The sequence below is a fragment of the Mya arenaria genome, chromosome 15 (genome assembly GCF_026914265.1).
Source record: "Mya arenaria isolate MELC-2E11 chromosome 15, ASM2691426v1".
Classification (NCBI taxonomy): Eukaryota; Metazoa; Mollusca; class Bivalvia; order Myida; family Myidae; genus Mya; species Mya arenaria.
Genome location: NC_069136.1, coordinates 39,397,909 through 39,422,960, shown reverse-complemented (window position 1 = coordinate 39,422,960; position 25,052 = coordinate 39,397,909). Strand labels below are relative to the sequence as shown.

The 25,052-nt window shown below is 36.0% G+C and overlaps 1 protein-coding gene across 1 annotated transcript in view; it reads left to right on the top strand.

Moving 5' to 3' along the window:
- Window positions 1-2,215: 2,215 nt before the first annotated feature.
- Window positions 2,216-25,052, top strand: part of LOC128219370 (fibrillin-2-like) — a 43,604-nt gene continuing 20,767 nt past the window's right edge. The window contains exons 1-36 of the mRNA XM_052927178.1: window positions 2,216-2,283; window positions 2,480-2,551; window positions 2,916-3,124; window positions 3,406-3,518; window positions 4,100-4,167; window positions 4,673-4,905; window positions 5,237-5,352; window positions 5,619-5,686; window positions 6,313-6,668; window positions 6,931-7,043; window positions 7,308-7,534; window positions 9,398-9,519; window positions 9,750-9,862; window positions 10,176-10,497; window positions 10,986-11,099; window positions 11,564-11,677; window positions 12,724-12,837; window positions 13,322-13,441; window positions 13,737-13,850; window positions 14,246-14,362; window positions 15,439-15,552; window positions 16,348-16,461; window positions 16,657-16,782; window positions 17,392-17,505; window positions 17,941-18,057; window positions 18,658-18,768; window positions 19,312-19,428; window positions 19,766-19,882; window positions 20,848-20,967; window positions 21,346-21,468; window positions 21,940-22,053; window positions 22,408-22,524; window positions 23,117-23,236; window positions 23,596-23,712; window positions 24,263-24,376; window positions 24,724-24,840. Of these exons, the coding sequence (XP_052783138.1) occupies window positions 2,216-2,283; window positions 2,480-2,551; window positions 2,916-3,124; window positions 3,406-3,518; window positions 4,100-4,167; window positions 4,673-4,905; window positions 5,237-5,352; window positions 5,619-5,686; window positions 6,313-6,668; window positions 6,931-7,043; window positions 7,308-7,534; window positions 9,398-9,519; window positions 9,750-9,862; window positions 10,176-10,497; window positions 10,986-11,099; window positions 11,564-11,677; window positions 12,724-12,837; window positions 13,322-13,441; window positions 13,737-13,850; window positions 14,246-14,362; window positions 15,439-15,552; window positions 16,348-16,461; window positions 16,657-16,782; window positions 17,392-17,505; window positions 17,941-18,057; window positions 18,658-18,768; window positions 19,312-19,428; window positions 19,766-19,882; window positions 20,848-20,967; window positions 21,346-21,468; window positions 21,940-22,053; window positions 22,408-22,524; window positions 23,117-23,236; window positions 23,596-23,712; window positions 24,263-24,376; window positions 24,724-24,840 (4,765 nt within the window). The remainder of the gene's footprint in view (window positions 2,284-2,479; window positions 2,552-2,915; window positions 3,125-3,405; window positions 3,519-4,099; window positions 4,168-4,672; window positions 4,906-5,236; window positions 5,353-5,618; window positions 5,687-6,312; window positions 6,669-6,930; window positions 7,044-7,307; window positions 7,535-9,397; window positions 9,520-9,749; window positions 9,863-10,175; window positions 10,498-10,985; window positions 11,100-11,563; window positions 11,678-12,723; window positions 12,838-13,321; window positions 13,442-13,736; window positions 13,851-14,245; window positions 14,363-15,438; window positions 15,553-16,347; window positions 16,462-16,656; window positions 16,783-17,391; window positions 17,506-17,940; window positions 18,058-18,657; window positions 18,769-19,311; window positions 19,429-19,765; window positions 19,883-20,847; window positions 20,968-21,345; window positions 21,469-21,939; window positions 22,054-22,407; window positions 22,525-23,116; window positions 23,237-23,595; window positions 23,713-24,262; window positions 24,377-24,723; window positions 24,841-25,052) is intronic.

Genomic DNA, 25,052 nt, shown 5'->3' with positions numbered 1-25,052 from the left:
GAGGCACATAACACCACAACACAAGAGGCACATGACACCACAACACAAGAGGCACATAACACCACAACACAAGAGGCACATGACACCACAACACAAGAGGCACATGACACCAAAACACAAGAGGCACATCACACCACAACACAAGAGGTACATAACACCACAAAACAAGAGGCACATAACACCACAACACAAGAGGCACATAACACCACAACACAAGAGGCACATAACACCACAACACAAGAGGCACATAACACCACAACACAAGAGGCACATAACACCACAAAACAAGAGGCACATAACACCACAACATAAGAGGCACATAACACCACAACACAAGAGGCACATAACACCACAACACAAGAGGCACATAACACCACAACACAAGAGGCACATAACACCACAACACAAGAGGTTAATAACACCACAACACAAGAGGCACATAACACCAAAACATAAGAGGCACATAACACCACAACACAAGAGGCACATAACACCACAAAACAAGAGGCACATAACACCACAACACAAGAGGCACATAACACCAAAACACAAGAGGCACATCACACCACAACACAGGAGGTACATAACACCACAAAACAAGAGGCACATAACACCACAACACAAGAGGCACATAACACCACAACACAAGAGGCACATAACACCACAACACAAGAGGCACATAACACCACAACACAAGAGGCACATAACACCACAACACAAGAGGCACATAACACCACAACACAAGAGGCACATAACATCACAACACAAGAGGCACATAACACCACAAAACAAGAGGCACATAACACCACAACACAAGAGGCACATAACACCACAACACAAGAGGCACATAACACCACAACACAAGAGGCACATAACACCAAAACACAAGAGGCACATAACACCACAACACAAGAGTCACATCACACCACAACACAGGAGGCACATCACACCACAACACAGGAGGCACATAACACCACAACACAAGAGGCACATAACACCACAAAACAAGAGGCACATCACACCACAACACAAGAGGCACATAACACCACAACACAAGAGGTACATAACACCACAACACAAGAGGCACATAACACCAAAACATAAGAGGCACATAACACCACAACACAAGAGGCACATAACACCACAAAACAAGAGGCACATAACACCACAACACAAGAGGCACATAACACCAAAACACAAGGGGCACATCACACCACAACACAGGAGGCACATAACACCACAAAACAAGAGGCACATAACACCACAACACAAGAGGCACATAACACCACAACACAAGAGGCACATAACACCACAACACAGGAGGCACATAACACCACAACACAAGAGGCACATAACACCACAACACAAGAGGCACATAACACCACAACACAAGAGGCACATAACACCACAAAACAAGAGGCACATAACACCACAACACAAGAGGCACATAACACCACAACACAAGAGGCACATAACACCACAACACAAGAGGCACATAACACCACAACACAAGAGGCACATAACACCACAAAACAAGAGGCGAATAACACCACAACACAAGAGGCACATAACACCACAACACAAGAGGCACATAACACCACAACACAAGAGGCACATAACACCAAAACACAAGAGGCACATAACACCACAACACAAGAGGCACATCACACCACAACACAGGAGGCACATCACACCACAACACAAGAGGCACATAACACCAAAACACAAGAGGCACATCACACCACAACACAGGAGGCACATAACACCACAACACAAGAGGCACATAACACCAAAACATAAGAGGCACATTAAACCACAACACAAGAGGCACATAACACCACAACACAAGAGGCACATAACACCACAACACAAGAGGCACATAACACCACAACACAAGAGGCACATAACACCACAACACAAGAGGCACATAACACCACAACACAAGAGGCACATAAAACCACAAGACAAGAGACACATAACACCACAAGAAATGAGGCACATAACACCACTTCACAAGAGGCACATAACATCACAAGAAATGAGGCACATAACACCACAACAAAACAAACATTGAACAACTGTCGTAATATTGTCAAAATGTAGGGTAAATGGCCTTGGCAAGGTCAGTGGGTCAGTGAAAGTTAAGTTAGAACTCACTGGGGGATCAAACAGATTTACAACATTTCAACCTCACTACAAGCTTAATATCTTACAGATGGATGAATACTTCAAATCCAGCAGCTACAAGGGAGTGTACGCGGGATGCAAAGTTACTGCCTTAAAGTGAGTACAAGAAGGCTTAATGTAAATTGATTGTCCATTTTCTTTTGAAAATAATAGTATCTTTATTAAAAATATAGAACATTAATTTGTAAGTCTTGGCAGAACATATTGACACTATGACAATCAAGCAAAGAAAATAGGCGTCATTGTTCTTGTTGTTACAGTACAAATGCATTGATATTATTTCTGTTTTCAGGCCAACCATGGAACCAATCGTGTGTGAGTGTGCTGGTATATACAACGGTTCAGGCTTAAAGGAATATATTGAGTAAGTTTCATTATTCTTCCTAACTGCCCTGTCAAAAACATGATGTAAGAAATAAAGTGTATCTGTGTGGTGTGTGTTTTTATAAAGATAATAGGAAAATATTATTCAAATGCAATAAAAATGTAAAAGTGTATAGTCATTAATATTTATTTCAAAACGTAATATAATTTATTAGCATTGCTATAACAAATCTATTTCTTTGAGGATTTCTTTCATTTTTCCTGAAGAAGGAAATTTCAAAAGTTGTAAATATAATTATGTTGGGTGTTTTCTGGATCATACCCTTATCATTGCAATTCAGTTCTATTTCAAAGTTACGAACTGGTTGGTATAATTTTGTTAAAAAGTTTTCAACTCCTTCCAGGCAGGGGGCAGTGAAGCTGTTTTTCGATCTGAAATTTAAGGGAGACCACCCTGACCTGAAGTTTGACATTCCGATGATCCTGAAGAACAATGCACGCTCAACCGAAGGGCAGGACTACCTCGCGCTGTACTTGAGAAACTTCCTAGTCGGTGTCCAAGACAAGGGGCTTATCAGGCCCACTTCCACACAGAAACCTTCGAACCTGGAAGGTAGGCTGATGTTTATTCTTGAATTTAGATTAAATATGAATATCAGCTGTGTTTCTGCATATATTAAAGTACGTAGCAGGATTTGATGCTTCATGGGAAAGGGGCATAACTTTTGCAATACATGTTTCTTGTCCCCTTATACAGTAAGTGTGATAGCAAGCCTGACAATTTTAGTGTACAACTTGTCCAATACCCATGCACACAGCCTTTAAACCCTCCTAATGCTATAATTTTTAATGTCATCTTATGCTTATTCAGATATTTTCTATCCCTTTATACAGTTGGTGTGATAGCGAACTTGACAGTCTGGGTGTACAATCTGTCCTACTCCGGTATGCTGAAGGACACGGCCTCCAAACAATTCCTTGACCTTGCCAACCCCTTCTGTGATGATGTGAGTATAGCATTTTTTCTATGTTTTTTTAGCTTATCAGTTTTACGAAGAAACAAAATCATCATGGGAGAAATTATTTTTGTGCAATAACTGAAATTTGGTAAGAATGTTGCAATGGTATCTTAGCAAGTTTCATTACTCTAGCTTAAATTATTGTTGGCTACGCCTACTCTTAATTTGACTAAAAAAACATTATGTTGTGATATATATTAAAGGTCAAAGCCAAGCTGTGTCAAAAAAATTATATAAAGTCTTACACCATGAAGCCATAGTATACATAAAAATATAAGTGCAGTATGTACTAAAGACTGGTGTTGACTTCAAAAATCATAATTAATATTTTATACTTCCCTGTATTACACTTCACTACATAAAATATCTCAAATTGATCACAATTTCACATTTCATTATTCGGAATCAAAATTAAAAACATCGATTTTAAACTTTCTTACCACGCAGTTTTTCTTAAAAAATGATCATTTCAAAGATTTCTTACTTAACAATCTTTTCTTCAAAACATCTTTGATTTCTGAACAATGAAGTCATCAACATGTGGCATATATAATCTGATAATGTTTCAGATTGAGAGGATCATATTGCGGAGTCATCTAGAGCCCCGACTACACAGCTGTGAGGTCTCCAAGTTTGGGTAGGGCTGTAAAATGAATGTAAAGGTTGCACAACCAATGAGTTGATAGGATGTTGTTGTTACACAAACATTGATAGTGAGGTATATTGCTGTTACACAGAAAATAACATTGTTTATTTCTGTTTATAGTGGTATGCTCTTATAACTCCATTCAGTTTTGCATATGTTTCACCAAAATTGAAGGCTATCCAATCAGTATGAGTAAAAAAACACTGAATAAGTGCCTTTAAATTTTGATCTGTTGAAACTGCAATCATGAAAATAATTGATATATAAATACACTTTTCTTCAGGCTTAATTGGCTAAAGTTTTGATTCTCTTTCTTTTAAACTTTATTGTTACCTTTGCTTAGCTTTAGAATAAATAATCAGTCAATGAATTGTGAAATTCTGTTAAAAAAAGTTACAAATTACATTTTGTATATTAAGTAGGTTTATGCACTTTCTGTACAGTGGTAGAATTATCCTTTTAACTTGTTTTATTATACTTGCATTGCTTATTCCAGCTACAACCCCGACATGGCTATCACCCATGTGAGGTTTATTGGTGAGAAGACAGTTGACCTTGAACGCGACCTTGCCCGACTGTTAATGGACGGAGCGCGGCGCGTGATTGTGGACGGCAAGCAACGAAAGATGTTAGGGACACTGCTCATCACGCCAGCTATTGGAGACGGGAATATAAATGTTGTGCCCATACCTGTAAACCCTGGGACACCGCCCACACCAGGAGGACCTGGTTAGTCCAGATTATATGTTTGCATGGTTGAATTTACTAAATTTTGATTGACTGTTTGATATGGTACTACACAGTTACACACAATTAGTATAACCCAGTGCCCCAAAATGGTTCTCCTTTAAAAAAATTCTGTAGTATTTATATTTAGTGTATTCTAATTAAGCTTAAAAGGAAGACACAATTGACACAACAAAACAGTAGAACTTGATTATCTACATGTAACATGATAATTCATAGTAGATCTCTCCAATGACTGTCACAGTCTGTTGTTCGTATGCATTTTTTTTAACTTTAACTCTCCTAATATATTGTTTGTGTTTGCACTTTGCAGAGAACAGCCCGTACATTGACATGATGTTATACATCTACAATCTCACATACCAGCCGGCCCTCGGTGACCCCAGGACTGTCCTGTACAGGGACTACGCCCAGAGGTTCTGTAAAGATGTACGTATGCTATCAGATATCATAAATGATGTCGACACCATTTTTGTTTAATAAATTCTGTTGTTTTTTTTGTTGCTAATACGTTATCATTTACATGTATGCTGTATTAAATAAGTTGTATTTAGATATGTTTTTTTCATAAGTTACCAGCCAGTTTATTTCATGTTTACTTGAGATTAGCAGAATAATCATATTGGTGTCTTAATGCCACTTTTATAAAAGTGTAAGCTTTCAAATAATTTATGTCCATGTGTGTGTTGTTTCAGCTTGAGAAACTGGTACACAGAACGGCATGGAAGCCATACTTCCAGAACTGTGACATCATTGGATTCTAGTAAGTACCGGAATATACCAGAGTAGTTACGGTAGCTTAAAGCTGCACTCTCACAGATGTACAACTTTTTTATTTTTTGTCTTGGAAAGAGCAAATTCTTACGTAAATATCTGCAAGCCAGTGATATAAGATTGCTGACAAAAAATCAGATCACAGATTTTCATATTTCCGTTAGAAAAAATAATGTTTTATGGCTTAAACCGTTACTAGCGGTTTACGAAAAATGCATAAAACATCAATTTTTGTACTTAAATATTAAAATCTGCGATCTTACTCTTTGTAAGCAGTCTTGTATAACTGGTTTCAATGGATTTCGGTAAAATTTGCTCGTTTCAAGAGTAATAATCCTCATTATTATGAATTGATTAATCTAGAAGTAACATTTCATCCAGAACTAGTGCATTGTAAGCTTATAGAGATTTCTCTCTTGAAGCACATCCAAGAAATTCAGCTTTTAATCCATGGTTAGTTTTATAGTCAGTTTTCAATTATTAAAGTAATCAGTTACCAGAATTGTGACATCATTGGCTTTTGATGAATACATCAGATATCAAACAAGTTACACTTACATTATATTATGTGTTTTTATGGAATGTTATGATATACTCATGAATCCTCTTTTTCAGTCCCCCTGCTCAAGGAAAGAGGTTTACCTCCCTCCGTGCCCTTCTTAAGGTCGGGGACCCCTTCATCAGTGCTCCGGCAACCCTTAAGAACATCATCATGACTCAGGCTCCAGAGTTCCCCTTCCCCATGGACCCCGACGGTCCTCTTATGACCTACCTTGTTGGCGACATGCTGGTCATTCTTGCTGATGGAGAATTTGTTGTACGCTACACGCCATACCAAACGCCAACCACAGCGCTGTTCCCGTCCACAAACATGTTCACGCAGATGTCATTCCCGACGGCGTTTACCTCGTACAGTTTTATACCTCCATCCATGGGTATTGGAACCAGCTCCCTGACTGTCATTGTATATAGTAAGTGATAATCAGAGATTATCTTTTTCGTGTTACCTGACTTATAATTGAATATCTAAGTGACTGCTCAAGTATTTAAAATAGAAATTAGTACACAATTAAACATAGTATATTATACGTATGTGTTTTCTTGACAAAAAATAGCTGTTGAGTTTTGCCCATTAGCAACTAATTTAAAAGACTGTCCAGTTTGTACATCCATTCTGAGTGCTCTGATGGTCTCATCTGTTAAAAATTCTGACTGGTATTTTTATATTTTAAGACTCAACTAATGGGTTTGTTGATGCGCAGCTGTACGGCTTCACGTACTCCAAGGACCTCGATGATAAAATGTCCCCATACTTCCTGCGGCTACAAGATAGGTTCTGCAAAGATGTGAGTCTTTCGTTTAAATATAGATAAATCTTAAGTTTAGTTTATTTGTATTTTTCTAGCCGCACACATTAACATTTATCTTTGGGTCAATGATTAATTTTAAAGTTATGGAAGTATTTAATACTAACAAGAATTTCCATTAGATATTGATATAATTAGTACATACTTGTGGCATTGCAACTGATTCCATTTACATGTATGCTTAACACAATAATGTAACTCAAGAATTTAAAATTTTAAAAAAATATTTTGATAATTTCACAGATTGACCGTTACTTCAAGAACAGCAACATGCGTCAGATATACCTTGACTGCAAGATTTCGCACTTCAAGCCTTCTCAAGATGGCGTACACAACGGGTTTACCTTTAAGCTCACGTTCGCGGCCCCGCTCGGGGACTACCTGCGTGGAAATATCAGTGATATCATCCAGAAGAACGCTCCTCATGAGATGCATGGAAACCTGGAGCTGCTTGATGTTGGAGACTTGAGGTACTTTTGAGATTGCTTATCTTTTTATGCCCCCACAAAGTGGCGGCATATAGGGTTGCCCTTGTCCGTACGTACGTACGTACGTCTGTCTGTCTGTCTGTCTGTACGTACGTACGTCCCGAAGATTGTTTCCGATCTATTTCTTGAAAACTGTTTGTCCAATCCTCACCAAACTTTAAACACATGTTTGTGACCATAATATCTTGATCAAGTTCGATAGTCATGGAAATCGCTTTAGTCATTTAGGAGTTACGGCCCTTTTTTGCCAAAAATACTTCAAAAATATATGTTTCCAATCTAATTCTTGAAAAGTATGTGTCCAATCCTCACCAAACTTTACATACATGATTGTGACCATAATATCTTGATCAAGTTCGATAGCCATGGAAATCGCTTTTGTCATTTAGGAGTTACGGCCCTTTATTTGCAAAAAAAGACTTGAGATTATCCTGAATAATTGTGATTCTATTTCTTATAAGGCACTATATGGATCTATTCAGGAAGGTTAAGCACCATGATGACGCAAACAATTTTTAATAAAAGAACACTTTGTCCATATTCAATACACAGAAGTTTAAGCATTTTGATTGGACTGTAAAATGAAACAACTAAAATCTACCAATGGATATAAATGAAGCCTAAGAATATGGGAACAAGTGAATATTACATCAAGTACGGACCATGTCGTTTAAAGCGACAGATCGTAGTTGAATTACAATTGTTTTGAATTGTTGCATAATCTGACAGGTTGCTGACAGTTTTGTTAACTAACTGTTATTAATGTCTCAATACCTGACTCTCGTTGTGTCAATATCCGATAAAATAGTTGACTTTATATTGATTTTGACATGTTTAGATGTGTGACATATTTACACATCTTGTTGCTCATGTCAAAGCTGGATATATTTCCTAGGTACATTTTGGGATAATCTCAAATTTTACTCATAAATTGTGTCTAGATAATAATTGCGTGGTTGATAGATAACATATGGGGGCAATAAACATAATAAAGTCAATGTTTTTATAAAGATTAAAGTAACAATATTATTATTTCAGATTTGTTGAATATTTCACAGTTGAAAATTATAGGCACAGTAATGAGTAAAAGAATATTCAGCTAGCTATCTTTCAAGTCCTTTATGAAAGATTTGGTGCATTTTCAAGTTTTATGTTAGTTTAAATGGTATAACAAGAAACATTGCATCTATTAAGGATTGAAGGTGTAAGTGTTGCGGTTCATTGATGGATGAAAATTAAGCTCAGTACATGGGTACTCAAGTACTAAGGAACTCTGGTGACTGACCAAATATTTACATACAGCAATGAACAGCAATTCAAAAATATAAAGTTAATATAATGACTGTCATTATTTGTATTCAATAATTATAATGACACTCATTATTTGTATTCAATCATTATAATGACACTCACTATTTGTATTCAGTAATTATAATGACACTCATTATTTGTATTCAGTAATTATAATGACACTCATTATTTGTATTCAGTAATTATAATGACACTCATTATTTGTATTCAGTAATTATAATGACACTCATTATTTGTAAAAGTTTTTTTGGAAAACAAACGCTGAAAAATAACGCCATTCAAGATAGGTTATTAGACATAGTGCAAAGTCGGCTGTTTAACTAGCAACAGCATCGATGACGTCACAGGTTCAACCATCTAAATGTGAATGCAATTAAAAGAATATCTGTCCATTTAAGTAGGTGCGATAGAAGTGTGAATACTGACAGATACCAAATTTTACATTAAACCTTAAACCAAATCCATGTAGTTCTTTTGTGGCACAGTAGCTCTCTTGGGTTTTCCTCGCACTCTATCATCTTGACTTATTATCAGGCTGATCTGGAACCAACATGACTTCATTGTGTCTGTAACAAACTTTACCGGTGGAGCAACCCAGACAATCCGACCATCCAACACACAGATCATTGACAGCACAGCTGGGCCAACCGTATATTGTAAGTAGTGTTACAAGTAGTGCATTATTAGAAGTGTATATGAATTATTTATTGTTCACTTCTTGCTATGCAGACAGTCAGTGGTTAGATTTACATGTCCGCTATTTCGTTCATTAGCATACAAGACATAGTAGACACAGTTACAGTATGTGATTACACCGTACTATCTACTAACCAAAGTTTCAACAACAACCTTTTGAGCAAAGTATAGTCAATGTAAACCATTGCAGCTGCGACGCTGGCTGACATAACATGCGGTATGTACAACAAGACCTTGAATTTTAACCTGGATGACCGCAGCAGCTACGGCTTCCTCCAGCAGCAGGGCAAGTTCTGTGAAGATGTAAGTGTCCTAGTTTACTGCCTACATAAAGGGTGTTCGTATTTATAAGGGGTTAGTGCTAGTTATAATGTTTCTGTTCAGATTAGATGATGCTTATTAACCTTGCATTTTATATATTTATGATATCAGCTAGAATTTTGATAGAATCCTTTTGAATTAGATGAGTCTCACTGCAGGTTGTTAAATTTCAAAGATGAAATACTTAGTGTGTAACAAATGAGCCTGTCTCTTTTCATCAGGTTCACAATAATCATAGAAGCTTCTGGTACATTATATATTTAAATTTCATAACGAACCCCGCCCCTTTTTTCAGGTTGCATCATACTACAAGCTGGGTAGACTCGCAGCCAGTTACTACAACATCTGCTATGTAGTTAAGTACCGTCTCAACCCGACCAGCATTAGTTTTCGTGTTATTTTCGGCGAGCTTCTCTCTGACTCGCTGAAGGTCGCTGTAGTGCAGGAGCTTGAACGTCATGCCCCGCGTCACGTAATCGAGCGTACGGACATGTTTGAGGTTGGTGACCTGATGCTGATCAGCGGAAGCTGCAATGCATCCCTTATGCCAGTCAACTACACGGATATGAGCACCTACCAGCCCACACCTACCACCACCATGCCATCTACCTCGCTCAGTATGTACACGGTGTTGTGAATGGTTATAATAAATGAAACACTTGAAGAATATTAGTAATGCTTACATTAAATGCCTTCTAGGCTTCGCATTGCGCCTGCTGCTTGGTATTGTGATCGAATGAAGAAATAGAGTATCATGAACGTTACTTTTTTAGAAAATACATTACAGTTATTTTCTAAAATATTTTGTCTTCTATAATTGAAATTCCTCAGCTATATTATAGGATTGTTCTGGGCTGGTATTCAATCTTAATCGGATCTAAGAACGATGTAGCTAATCGGATTAGATGTTATTTATAACTGACCAAAAGTGTGAATGAAGTCAATCATGTATGGCCATAAGATTTACGTAAGTTGCATTTTGAATACCACCCCTGGTTGTTCAATGTATACATGATTTGAATGCAAACTTTTATATTTGTATGGGGTATTTAATGTTGAAATTTTGAGTCTTGCATAATAAAATGATCATGAACATCCCTTCCAGCATACCAGCCCTGCTTGCGGAGGCCGTGTGGTAACGGGGGAACATGTATCGATGTGACAGACGGGTACTACTGCCAGTGCCCACCTGGATGGTCGGGTCCCCACTGTAACACAGGTAATTGGGGACAGGGGAGTGGTTGATTAGTCATGTTTAGGGAGGTTAGCTGGTGATGAGTTGATGTTTTGATAGAACAGATGTGTTCATGGCTATTTATGTGACTGACGGGTAATGTTTTCAGTGTCCATCATGCTGGATTGCACCAATATAAAAATACTCAAGTCAAATCTCAATAACAACTCATTACACAATATTAGAGCATTGTTTCATTAAAATTAGTTTAGATTAATATTGAGTTTACAAAATTATTTTCCTGATATTTGGGCCAGATTGATATTGAGGTTAACAGAAACATTTTTGTGATATTGCGGTCAGAGATTGAACTTAAGATTTCCAGCTCCTATGCTTTACTGAAGGTCTAGTGGGACTGTATATAATTGTTTAAAAGTGGATATTTTTTTTGTTCTTTTTTGTTGTACTTTTCATCTATTTTTAAACACAAAGAACTTGTATGATTTTAGACATAGATGAATGCCTGGTTCCTCGCTGTATGAATGGTGGTGTATGTGAAAACAGGCCAGGAACCTTCTTCTGTCGATGTCCGTCAGGATGGACAGGGGATAATTGTCAGATAGGTGAGTTAACTGGGAGGGGTGGGCAGTAGATACGCACATAATTATTAACACATGTGTATTGATGAAATCGATATCGATACATAAAAAAGAGTCCATATCATAAACACAAATAGAAGACACGACATAGCTTGGCCGTTGTCTATACTTCTTGATGTTTCTTTTTGATATTGCTAGGTTCTTTGAGTATCTAATCATGACCAAATGTGTTGTTTAGTACTGCTAGATTGTCCATCATATTATAATCATGACAAAATTATACATTCCAGACGTAAATGAGTGTGCAGCCAGAAACCCATGCCTGTATAATGGCCAGTGTCAAAACACCAACGGCGATTTCTTCTGTATCTGCACTCAGGGTCGCACCGGCAAAATCTGTGAGGAAAGTAAGTACTGTCATAGTATTAAGTTGTAAGTCTCACGTTGTATTCGAAATCATATAACCTTGCATTGTTGGATACCTACTATTTCACTTCGAAAATCTTGTAATCGTGAATAATTGATGAGGCAGTTTCATTGGTCCCAAATAGTCAAAGAAATAATGTTATGTGTTCTTTTTTAAGTCAAAGTAACAAAACTGTTGTATGATCTCATAATTAATCTTCTAAGTTGGAGAGTATTGATTGTAGCATGCGAAAGAGTTGAAATGTATCAACATAAAATATTTAGGCCATGGAGACATGTTACAATGTTAATGCCTGTGTATCCTCCCAGATGTGTATGAGTGTCAGGAGAAGGGTATCTGCCTGAACAATGGGACATGTGTGGACACAGCGGAGGCGTACTACTGCCTGTGTGCCATAGGCTGGACCGGAGAGAACTGTGAAATAGGTGTGTGCCTTGAAAATGATTTAAAAAAAATTGTCACTAATTTAGTTGAAAGATATATGAACATTAAATTGATATTCAGTGCTTTCTTTTTTTATCGCATGTTGGTTGATTTTCTGTTCTTACATTTAAATTAACACTGAAATTCAGTTATTGTTATATATTAGTTTAATAGGGTCTTTCTGTCTGTTGTCATATCATGCTGTCACATTTGTTGTCAGACATCAACGAGTGTGATGCGAACCCGTGTCAGCACACTGGCACGTGTATCAACAACCCGGGCTCCTACATCTGCTCTTGTCCGCCAGAATGGAGGGGTCCATACTGTGAGAGAGGTATGCCTTTAGGGTTGAATTATTTCTAAATCAGCAAGTTGTTAAGCAACTGTTTTTCAGGTACTTGCTTTCAATGAATAGAGGATATTACATGAGCCCTCATTCAATTTGGAATTATTAGAACAAGTTTTTATCAATTTAAGTAAATGAGTTTATTAAATTTCATATTGTATGTTTACTCAATATGATGCTATTTTATAACACAAATACTATGTGGACATTCTTCCTCAGTAACTACCAAAAACGTCGCTATCATAGGCACAAAAAACTAATTTATGACAAATGAAACTGTCAAGATTTTTTATTAAATGAAAACCCATTTATGATATAAAAATAGTTATTTAAATTTTTTAAGGGACATTTATCACTTTCTGTGTGTGCTTAAGTATCTTATGTTTGTCAAGTTGCAAATGTTATGAAATTTCGAGTTGAGATTTTGATCGTAGGTCTTGCATGCTTTATTTCGTGTGTTTTTTGCACACAGATGTACACGAGTGTCAAGAGATGCCTGACATCTGTGAGAATGGAGGAGTGTGCTTCAATCTGATGGGCGGATACATGTGTCGATGTAACTCGGGCTGGACTGGCGTGAACTGCGAGATAGGTAAGAAATTGATCAAGCACTGTCAGTTGTCTTTAAATGGCGGGGTAATGGCTTTTAAAGGAGATTTAAGTATGCATATTAAAAATGGTTTCTTTTTTTTCGTAAATATGCCACTATATTTAATAAATTCAAAGCTAAAAATTTAGAAATGATTATTTTCAAAACATTTTTTGTTATTTCACACTTAAAAAACTTGAGCTGAACAAGAGTCAAAAAATGATGAAGATGCTTAAATGTTTTTCTTACATATTGGATTTTTTCAACATCTCTATTGATATTGATTTTTTCCCCTTAGATATCCGTGAGTGTGATGGGAGCCCATGTAAGAATGGAGCTCGTTGTATAGAGAAGCCAGGCTCGTATGAGTGTGTGTGTCCAGCAGGATTCTCAGGGGTCAACTGTGAAAGAGGTGAACCCAGTTAATAGTTTTGTCATATCATACTATGACAGTATTGTAAAGCCCTGTTCATATGTGTGTGTTTACTATGTGGTTTCAACTGTTTGTATCAACTATCAATAAAGTGAGGGACTATAACAATGTGTAATCGTATTGAATGTGTTGGATGCAAAAAAAACCCAAAGATTATGGAGTACAATGGATTACTCTTACCTGTAGATGAGCATGCAATTTTTATGCTCTTTTAACATTGTGCACTTTATTAAAATGTATTAATATATTGACTGGGCAACTGCATAAAATATTATGGCCAACTTTCTGCAAATTTAATATGGAAAGTAGTGTTAAGTTCGATAATTTTAACGTTTTCTTGCAAATTATTCTTGATTTTTTCCTTTATGTTGCAGACATAGACGAGTGTATGATGTTCAACCCGTGTAAGAACAGTGCCACCTGTATCAACAAGATGGGCGGTTATCGGTGTATCTGCGGGAACGGATGGACCGGGCAAAACTGCACTACAGGTATATACGGGTGGTACATGGACGGGTTTTAAACGTTTCGCTATTTTCTTACATGTTAGTAATTTCAATGAGTGCCTGACATGTTTATAAATGTTACAAATATGCATTTGGTGTAAATTAAAGACTTTACCAAGCTGATGCCTGAAAATTGTCTAACAATGTTATTATGTTTGGGAATAGACTAGAAATGACTCGTTTTTAAAAGCAAATTCATGGTGAAATGAAAAATGGTAAAAATATTTAATGCTGTATGTCTCTGCTTTATTTTGACTGCTGATGTATACACCATTGTATGTGCAAATAAATGTGGAAATTAACATGTATTTGTAAAATATATTAACCTTTGTCAGTAAAAATGAAAACATTACTTATACTAACTTTACTTGTCTTCATTTTTCTTAACTTTACTTTTAATCAATACATCTGACTTTACATGCCATTACTTTGTATTGCTTTACATTGCATCAACAAATGTAACATGATATAACTTTACACTACATTATTTAACATTAAGTAACAAGGACATCACATTACTTTAAATAACATCACATTTCATTTCTTTACATAACAACATTTAATGTTACATTAAATTTCTTTAATTAACATTTATTAACATAACATTTCTTAACATTACATTACTTAATGCTACAACACATAACATTACAAAATTTAACATTACTTAACTTTGAATTACATTACCTGACATTACATTACATAACATCACTTGATGTTACATTGCATAACTTAGCATTACATTACTTTGCATAACATTAACTTTACAGAACTTCACATTGCATCAATTAATGTTACATTATGTAACTTTTCATTACATTATATTTCAATAAACTACTTTACATTACATATCACAACCTTACATTGCTTGAAATAACGTTACATTACTTAAGTAACATTACTTTGCATTACTTTAACTACAATATTTTACAATACATTACAAATAAATAACATAACATTAAATAACACTACATTAAATAACACTTAGTCTACATTAAATAACATTACATTAAATAACATAACTTTGCATAAATAATATTACATTTATTTTGCTTTAATTTCAGACATTGAGGAGTGCCTTATTAACCCATGTATGAATGGAGCGACGTGTGAGGAGCTTCAGGGCACGTACAAGTGTAGTTGTCCCCTGGGTTTCACTGGAAACCTCTGTGATGCAGGTAGGTGCTAGATCATTGTTGTTCATTTGAGTGAATAATTTGAACATAAAGTTGAATTCATAAGATGTAAAGAAATAATTTGGGCCGTTCATTAATGAAAGTATTTAAAATATTCGCATCTATTTTGTTTTGGTGGTCAACTTCCTTGCATTTAAGGCTTTATTTTCATGCATGATTATTAATTCCCTCAAGAGATTGTATTGAAATGTCTGGCTATATGTATAAATGAGAAGAGATTATTTTCATATTTTGACTTGTTCAATATTTACAATACTATTTCCTTTTGCACTTGCAGAGTTCAGTAAGTTATATGTATTACTGTCACCCTTCCTATACCACCTTACCAACAGCAGTATTTCTAATGATTATGTTTATACATACTTCCTAAAATAAATCCATACATATATACAATGATAATCTATTTATCTTTAGCTGTTACACCCATATATACATTATGTGTATAATGTTACCCGTTATTTTTTTTTCTTAGGAAATATTTTCTTAATTGTTAATAAAATATCAACATTTGTTATGGTTGTATTTCTGTGAAATAATTTACAGCGTTTAGTTTTTCAAAGATTTGTTTTGTATAAAGTCATGGATGTGTTGATTTATTAACAATATAATCAAACCGTACTAGCTTCATAACTTATGTCCATTGATTGTCATACAAACACAATCATATATTAAATATAATTATATATATTGTGTTTAATCTTCTAAATAATGATTTCTTTATTTATTATTTCTTGATTAATTTCAATGTTATCTGACATGTTTCACTGCTTACCCCAGATATAAATGAGTGTGAGCGATTTCCATGCGGAAATGGGGCCAGCTGCATCAACACTCTCGGCTCCTACTACTGCCAGTGTCCCATCGGTTTTACCGGACCTGACTGTAGAACAGGTAACGATAAATAGAATTTCCAATATCCTTTCCAATGCCCTGTTGTACATTATTAATATTAATAATTTTATACATAAAATCCTGTCAACGGAATCCAACCAAATAAATTTTGGTCCATAGATCATCCTGCTATCAATTAGAAATGTACATTTCTGTATTTTCGTATGTAGCTCTATAATCTTTTCTGTATTTCAGACCTGAATGAGTGTGACACGAGCCTGACAATGCACCCATGCCAGAACAACGGCTCGTGCATGAATTCTTATGGCTCTTACTACTGTGTGTGTCCCACGGGCTGGACAGGCATCAACTGTACCAGTGGTATGCAATTTAATCCTTATCCTGTTAAAAGCTGAGAGTACCAAATGTTATATTCAGCAGGATGAAATGGTCATAAACTGACATTATTATTATTTGTTTGAACGAACAATCTTTTTCTTATTTTGTCCAGGTTTGTTCAGTTTAGAAGAGACTATAGCATAGGTCATTATAGAATATCATTGTGTTGTTTTAGTTGATTAGGTAAAATGTTTTGTGACAGCTTACGATATGAAAGGTGTAAATGGGAAGATCACTGTGCTTATTGTGGAGTTTTTGCTGTTCTTCCATGTTTCTTGATTGTGATTTTTTGCTTTTGTGTTCTATGTCTTTGGCGTTTACCCAGTGCCATTAAACCTGGTTTATGTTTAAACCTTTTGCCACTGAGCTTGTTTCTGTAGTTTTTCACATAAGTATTGTATTTGACCTATTGTTGCCTTAGCATTTTAGAGCAGTTATCTTATTCCTGGGTCAGAATTTAGTCTTAGTTGCAGGTAATAATTACAGTGTAATGACCATAGGTTGCGGTTTTAATGTTTGAAGAGGTTAAGTATTGTCATTATTATTGAATTCAATCATGAATAAAATGTCTGGTGTATTCCTTGTTTTCAGATATAAATGAGTGCAGCTACCAACCATGTGCTAATGGTGGCAAGTGTGTCAACATTCCTGGCTCCTACTACTGTACATGTGGTGACGGATTCACTGGCTCCGACTGCGGTGTTGGTAAGTGGAAGAGAAATAGGGCTTTGAACGGTAATTTGTATTTAAAAGAGTGAATCAGAATTCGGAACAACTAGGAGATATATTTGTTTTACATAAATGAGAATTAAGAGACACCCAGTTTGAAGTATGTAAACACTTTGTACTTCACCGATATAAATTATTAAAAAATGTCTACAATATTATTTGCCATGACAACTATGATAAGAAAACAGATTTTACTAGACTGATTTTACCTTCTCTGGAGTACTTGGCTGTCACCCATATCGTAATATTATGGTTTCTGACCTGTTTGTTTCCCACCCATGTAAATATGAATGAGTGTTCAGAATCTCGGCTATGTTTAAGCAGGGTATGTGCATGAACACATGGGAGGGTACTATTGATGCTGTCCTAGTTTCTAATGATTAATGACCTTTACATTTCCCTCGTGTTTAGATATAGATGAGTGTGTAGAGTACCGCCCATGCCTAAATGAGGGAACATGTGTGAACACGGTGGGAGGGTACTACTGTCGCTGCCCTAGTGGATGGACTGGAGAAAACTGTGGAACCTGTAAGTAATATCAGTTTTGAAGTATGGACGATATAGGTTATTCAATGCGCACAATAAAATTTTATTTTATTCATTTTAATGCATGATCGTGTTTAACTCTTTTGACGTTAATGGTAAAAAAACCCATCATTTTAGTACAGATACAAAATATTTTTAATTCGGGGAATTCGTGTGGCCACGTAGCTTTTAATTAAAAAAAAGGTTAATATGTTTTATCTGTACTTTAATCATATGCTTTTGGTTGTTTATATTGTTGAAGTAAAATTAGTAAAACATGAAAATGTATTGAAATTTAAAAAAAACACACACTATATTGTGCGCTTACATTGTGCGCCTTTATAGTGAGCCCTGAGATTAATCAGTGTGTAATTTTTTAGTTCATCAGTCTTATATAATGATTTAAATCACAGAACATATGGAACATGATGGAAGTAATCATATCCTGATATAGTAGACAAAAAAACAAATAGTGGGTCTGCAACTCAATATAATCTCTCATTATTTTCACACTGATTTCTAGGTTATTTTGTGACAACGACCCTACCTTTTTCCATTGCATACTCTTTCTTATTAACTTAAGATTTCTATTTTCTTCCTTAGTTGTGGACCTGTGTATTTCCATCAGCTGTGATAATGGGGGCACGTGTCTGGGAGTCCAGGACAAGCTGTGTGACTGTGCTCCCGGATGGTCTGGAACATACTGTAGAGTCGGTATGTATATTCAAGCATGTGTTACTTTATATATCCCTGCTTCATTCCCTATGTGTGTCAATTAGCTGTGGGGGCACTTGTCTAATGAGTCTTGGACAAGCTGTGTGACTGTGCTCTGGAATGGTCCATAACGTACTGTTGCTTAATATATATAAAATATATTATACGGATAAAACAGTCTTTGAGCACATTAATGAAGGGTTTGCTGGAGTATTTATTTCGCAAGATGAAAGAATAATTGTGTTACTGGCCTTTGTATTTGATTTATTTCTCTAAAAAGCTTATGAGTTTCAAGGAATTATGATTATGAAATATCAGTTAATATTTGAAATTGTGATTCATGATCATTTACAACAGATGGCACAAGGAAATATCAGATGATTCAAATCAATGGATTAAGTTCACCATCGTACGTGTAATGCATAAAGTTTAAAGGCTATATATTTCATACACATATTGTAGATTTTTACTCTGATTAATGCCTCCTTGGTTATTATATAAATAGACATAAATTATTTGATTACATTCCTCGCCCTATTCCAGATATAAATGAGTGTGTCACAGGAAACCCGTGCCAGAATGGAGCAACCTGCTCCAACAACAATGGTGGCTACATGTGCAAATGTCCGCCAGGATGGAAGGGACCTAACTGCTCCATCAGTGAGTCATTGTTTACCATTTCTTAAGCGATGTAATATAATTTTATGTAGCTTTCGTTTGATTTGACCTTTTAATGCTTTATAGACGTTCAGTTTTATGTACTGTACAGTTGTTAAATTATGTACTGTACAGTTGTTAAAATCAATTATTTTCTTTTATGCCAATTTGATGAATTTCCGATTTTCAGGTACATGTATGAAAAAGTAACTTGTTTTTAAAATTTTATTATCTATTCGGTAAATTATCAATCTACTCACTGTACTTAAAGTATCAAAGAGGAAACTCCAGGTGCCTTTTTTAATTTTTTACAACGTTTTTAATAAATCATTTTATGCAGAGAGTAACGAGTGTTCCCTGAACCCGTGTTCCAATGGGGCAACCTGTGTGGATGGCAGTGATGGCAACTACATCTGTAACTGCCCTCGACAGTGGACTGGTCCAACATGCAGGGAAGGTAGGTTATTGATTGTTATTATGACTACACCTGTTACTGCCCTCCACTGTGGACTGCTCCAACATTCAGGGAAGTTAGGTTATTGATTGTTATTATGACTACATCTGTAACTGCCCTCCACAGTGGACTGGTCCAACATTCAGGGAAGGTAGGTTATTGATTGTTATTATGACTACACCTATAACTGCCCTCCACAGTGGACTGGTCCCACTTGGGGGAAGTTAGGTTATCTATTATAATGATGGATACATCTGTAACTGCCTTCAATAGCGTAATTGTCCAACTTGCAGTGTAGGAGGGCAGATGATTTTAACATTTTTACCACAGTAATTCAACCCTAACTGTATTACAGTACACGTTTAGCTAATGCTGAATGAACTTAAGCAGTGTGTGTATACCACGTGATAAATTGCGTCATAAATGCTACGTCGGAAGGCAATATTTTGATTTGAAAAAAGACTTTAAACATAGATAACTTGACTATTTCTTCGTCATTTTAAATTGAGCATAGCGCAGTCTACGCCGCTTTTGGAGTCCGGCCTCCGGTCTTTTATCAGAGTTTGATTGAGAGTTAAGTTTCTTAAAACATTGCGACAATCCTTTGCACAAAACGGCTGTCTGACAGAGCACTGTCAAAATATTATTTTGGAACCTGGTTTATCGAAGTGTTTGATGAAACTAATCAGCTTATCACATTTCGGTAATAAAACAAATGCGGCGCTCTTTAAGCGGCATAGACTGCCCTTTATTTTATTTAAAATGGTGGTGTAAAAGAAAAACTATCTTTGACTTAATACTTCATTTAAAGCAAAATGTTGCCTTCCGACGTAGTATGTATGACGTAAGTTATCATGTGGTATACACACACTGTTAACCATTCAGTAGTTCAACACTGGAATACTAATAAATGTTACTAAAATATAGGTCAGAATTTTCAGCATTGCTTTTTCCTACTCTCTTCACAGACAAGAATGAGTGTACAGAGATTGTGAACTCGTGCCTGTTTGGCGGCCAGTGTATCAACACCATTGGAGGATATAACTGTATCTGTCCTGACGGTCGGACAGGGCAGGACTGTGAACTAGGTATAACAACAGAAGATAGCTAGATCTTGTACTGGTACATGATCCCTTTGAATCCATGAACCTGTTTTTGATGAAGTAATGTAATTCAAAACGCATTTTTTGAATACCAACTTTATTAGGAAAACAGTTGCCTACTGTCTTACAATGTGATAAAACGGTAATTAAAATGGTTTACATAAATGCAGACTGAATTGTTTGTAATACATTTGTGAGCAGGTGAACTTATTTCAATATAAAGTAGTCGTTAACAAAAAGCACAGCACTGGTAGGGTCTAAGAATTTGACCAATAAATCGGAATATTCAACTCTGCTTGAAAGGTTACTTTCATAATCTACGCCTATATACTTTTTTTGAAATGTTTGATTGTTCCATTTCAGACATAGATGAGTGTACAGCCCTTGGCTTCAACCCGTGTAAGAACGGTGCAACATGTGCCAACACAGACGGCTCGTACCAGTGTTTCTGTGCCCAGGGCTGGATTGGATTCGACTGTACCACTGGTAGGTTTGGGTAGGGAGACATTGGCGGGGAGTAGGGGTCGAGGTGGTGAGTTGAAATGGTGCAATATTTGCCATCACAGACAGCTCATACAAGTGTTTCCGGGCCCTTGGACAGAAAGGATATGAATGTACTAGTGGTTTGTAGAATTGGGGGGTACACTAAAGGTTGGTAGAAGTCTGGGGATTATTCGAGTATGAGCGGAGGGGGATTGAGGAGGCTGAGGGATGGTGTAACATATGCCAACATACATAGGGCTCATATTAGTGATTTTGGGGTGGTGGTAGGGATAATTTAAAATCCACTGTATTATAATACTACAATATAATTATTTTTCTAAGTGCCACAACATGTTGAAAGACGACAAAAGAGATCTACTCAAAAGCATTTAGCTAGTTCAACAATGTGTTTGAAATTTAATTCTGATATCAGGAATTCACAGGTTTTAATGTTTGACCTTAATGCTTCTTCAGATGATGATGAGTGTGCGAGAGATACTTGTACAAACGGAGGTCGGTGTAGGAATCTGCTGGGCTCCTACACATGTGATTGTCCTCCCAACTGGAGCGGACCAAACTGCAGGACCAGTAAGACTTATACTTGCTTTTACAAAGCAAATTATTTTAATACTGTGACTTAATAGTTTTATTTGAAAATAAAAAAATGAATCAGTTTTATATTGAGAGAGCAATTTCACTGTAGTTTTGAAACAAAGTATTTCCAAAGCAATCCATGTTTGATAAAACGGCTTTTATTCTGTTTCTGTGTGCTATATGATTAATGCATACTAGCGCTGCTGTTAAAGAGTGCATTTTATGTTAAACAGTATATTTTCAAGAAAAAATGGTCTTTGTAATATTTTCCTCATCTGCATTCAAGTGAAGCTAAGTAATGTTCAATGCTAGCTGAAATGACTGTTACTATGGCATAACTTATTTCAGACGTGAACGAGTGCACAGTGTACTCCCCATGTATGAATGGTGGGACGTGTATTGACTCCCCTGGCTCCTACACTTGCCGATGTGCCAACGGATGGACCGGCACTAACTGTACCATTGGTAAGCATATATAATGGGTTTTGAGGGAAAACACCTTATGCAGGGCATATCTTAAACGATTCTGTTGTTTTAAGAAAATATATTGAAATATTGTCATATAGTCTTGGTGACATCTGCACTGACCACTTCAATGTTGGCGACATTACAGTGCAAACACTTAAGCCTGAGCTACAACTAAAAAATGAAAGATCTTCAAATGAAATGATGTAATGTCATTGGCATCTTGTAGCATTGGGCGTGTGGTCCTTGTTGTGCAAAAACATGAACCTTGTACAAACTCAAAACACACTAAATTAAGTACTTTTGTTTTTTTAATCTTATTTCTTCAAGCTTGATTGTGACCGAAAACTGATGCTTTATTCATGTGTTACCTGGCCTTACCATCATGCCTGTGTACAGTAAGAACTTTGACTCTAGTTTTAAAGATAGTTACGAGCCCCTTGATTGACTGTAAAAAAGTGTTTTGGCGGAGTAAGTATCACTGGTAAAGTCATGTCTGCAGGTACACATGTATGTCATGTCTGCAGGTACATGTGTATTGTATGTTAGTATACTAACATGGGATATTAGGATTGTTATTGTTTGTTTACAGACTACAATGAGTGTGTGGATGTTGCTGATCCCTGCCAGAACGGGGGGACATGTGAGAACAAGGATGGCTCCTACAGCTGTATCTGCGCATTGGGATGGACTGGACCCTACTGTAACATTGGTAGGTACATTAAAGTTCAATTATGTACTGTAATATTTGTTACTTTACTAACTGTTACAGGCGTTTAAATCTATACTGTGCTGGGGGGTGGACTGGGCCTGACTGTTATAATGGTGTTAACTTTGGAATTTATTCACTTCTGAAGTATTTCAATCAAAACTTTATTCAAGCTTGAAGTATTGTCAAAATCTCAACAGCTCCCTCAACTAACAGTAGTGGTTTCATTTTATTTTTTCTGATATGAAGTTACTGATTCATTACAAGGCATAATTTCATTTAAAAAATGAAAACAAATGTTGAAATAGCTCAGCTTACATGATGTAGACATTGTATTAAGCATTATATTCTCTATACCCCAGATGAGAATGAATGTACGGATGTGACCATCTGCAAGTTTGGCGGGACGTGTGTTAACTTCCCTGGAGGGTTTAGGTGCGAGTGCCCCACTGGACGGACAGGGGAACACTGCGAAACTGGTGTGTATAAAATCAGTGTAATTTAAATGGTATTTAATGTTTCCAGCTCGATTCGATAACAGGTGTTTGAGGTGTGGTAGTCAAGGCCAAAAGAAATGGGGTTTTGACCTTGTAACTTTGCTGTTAAAGATACAAGTGGCCTGGTTCAATAAAGATCTTAGTCGAATTTAGTATTATCACGTACATATAGGTCCGTGGTATTATCTTGAATTGATGTTAGTGTCATATTTTCGTTAAATATATTATTCCATAGTTTAAGTTTATTTTGCTTGTGGTACGCTAGTCTTAGATTTATATTAAGGATAATAAGAACATTTATTTTATTTCAAAGTAACAGATAGCTGTCATTCCATACATATTTGAATTAGGTTGTGTATTTTTGTAGGTGTCTGCCTTAAAACGAAATTGCCAAAGGTTTGATTTATTCTGAGGCATTTACTTAAAGTAAAATATGGCTTCTCAATTTATATATAATTTATTCTTGAACTAGCAATTATTTTATCTTTTTATTATTACTGTATGAACAAACTAATGCACTGCATCTTTTCAGATGTGAATGAGTGTGACTTCAGTCGTTGCATGAACAATGCAACGTGTGAAAACACTGCTGGGTCGTTTGTCTGCCGGTGTCTGCCAGGCTTTGATGGACAGTACTGTGAAAGAAGTGAGTTTGTAATGGCTGTTTGATTAAGCGAGCTTTGCTGAAGGGATTTAAAATATAAGTAATTTTTGTACATATTATGAGATGGTTGTATTATTGTATTGTACTTTTTTAAGTAAATCACCATTGTTGTTCATGTTAAATACTTTTTTTAAAAGACTTGAAAAAACTCAGACTTTTACTTATTAGATTTATATTTTCCTTTGGGTGTAAACTTGGGAATCCATTGCAGATTAAAATGCGCAAAAACATGAACGATTCTATAGTAAGCACCACAAACGTGAATGATTTTATAGTAAGCAGTGACATAACTTTTGATTTCTTTTCATTTCTTGCTGCTTATTTTCCAGATATCAACGAGTGTGAGGTGTATGCACCGTGCATGAACGCTCTCCGGTGTATCGACATGTATGGCACGTACCTCTGTGAGTGTCAACTTGGATGGATGGGAAAAGACTGTGATCAGGGTATATTTTATGATAATAATTTTTTTAAGTATCAGTGACGAAATGGTGGTTTTGAGCTTTATGTGAATGAGCTTTTTAAATTTATAAATCAAATATTTATTAGTTTGATGAAAAATAAATAAAGAGTTAAGAAATTATTATCTAAAGTGTGGAAATTGTTGATAACATGCAAAACGGGGGGACAATTAGGATCTCATTTATTCGAGAAGATA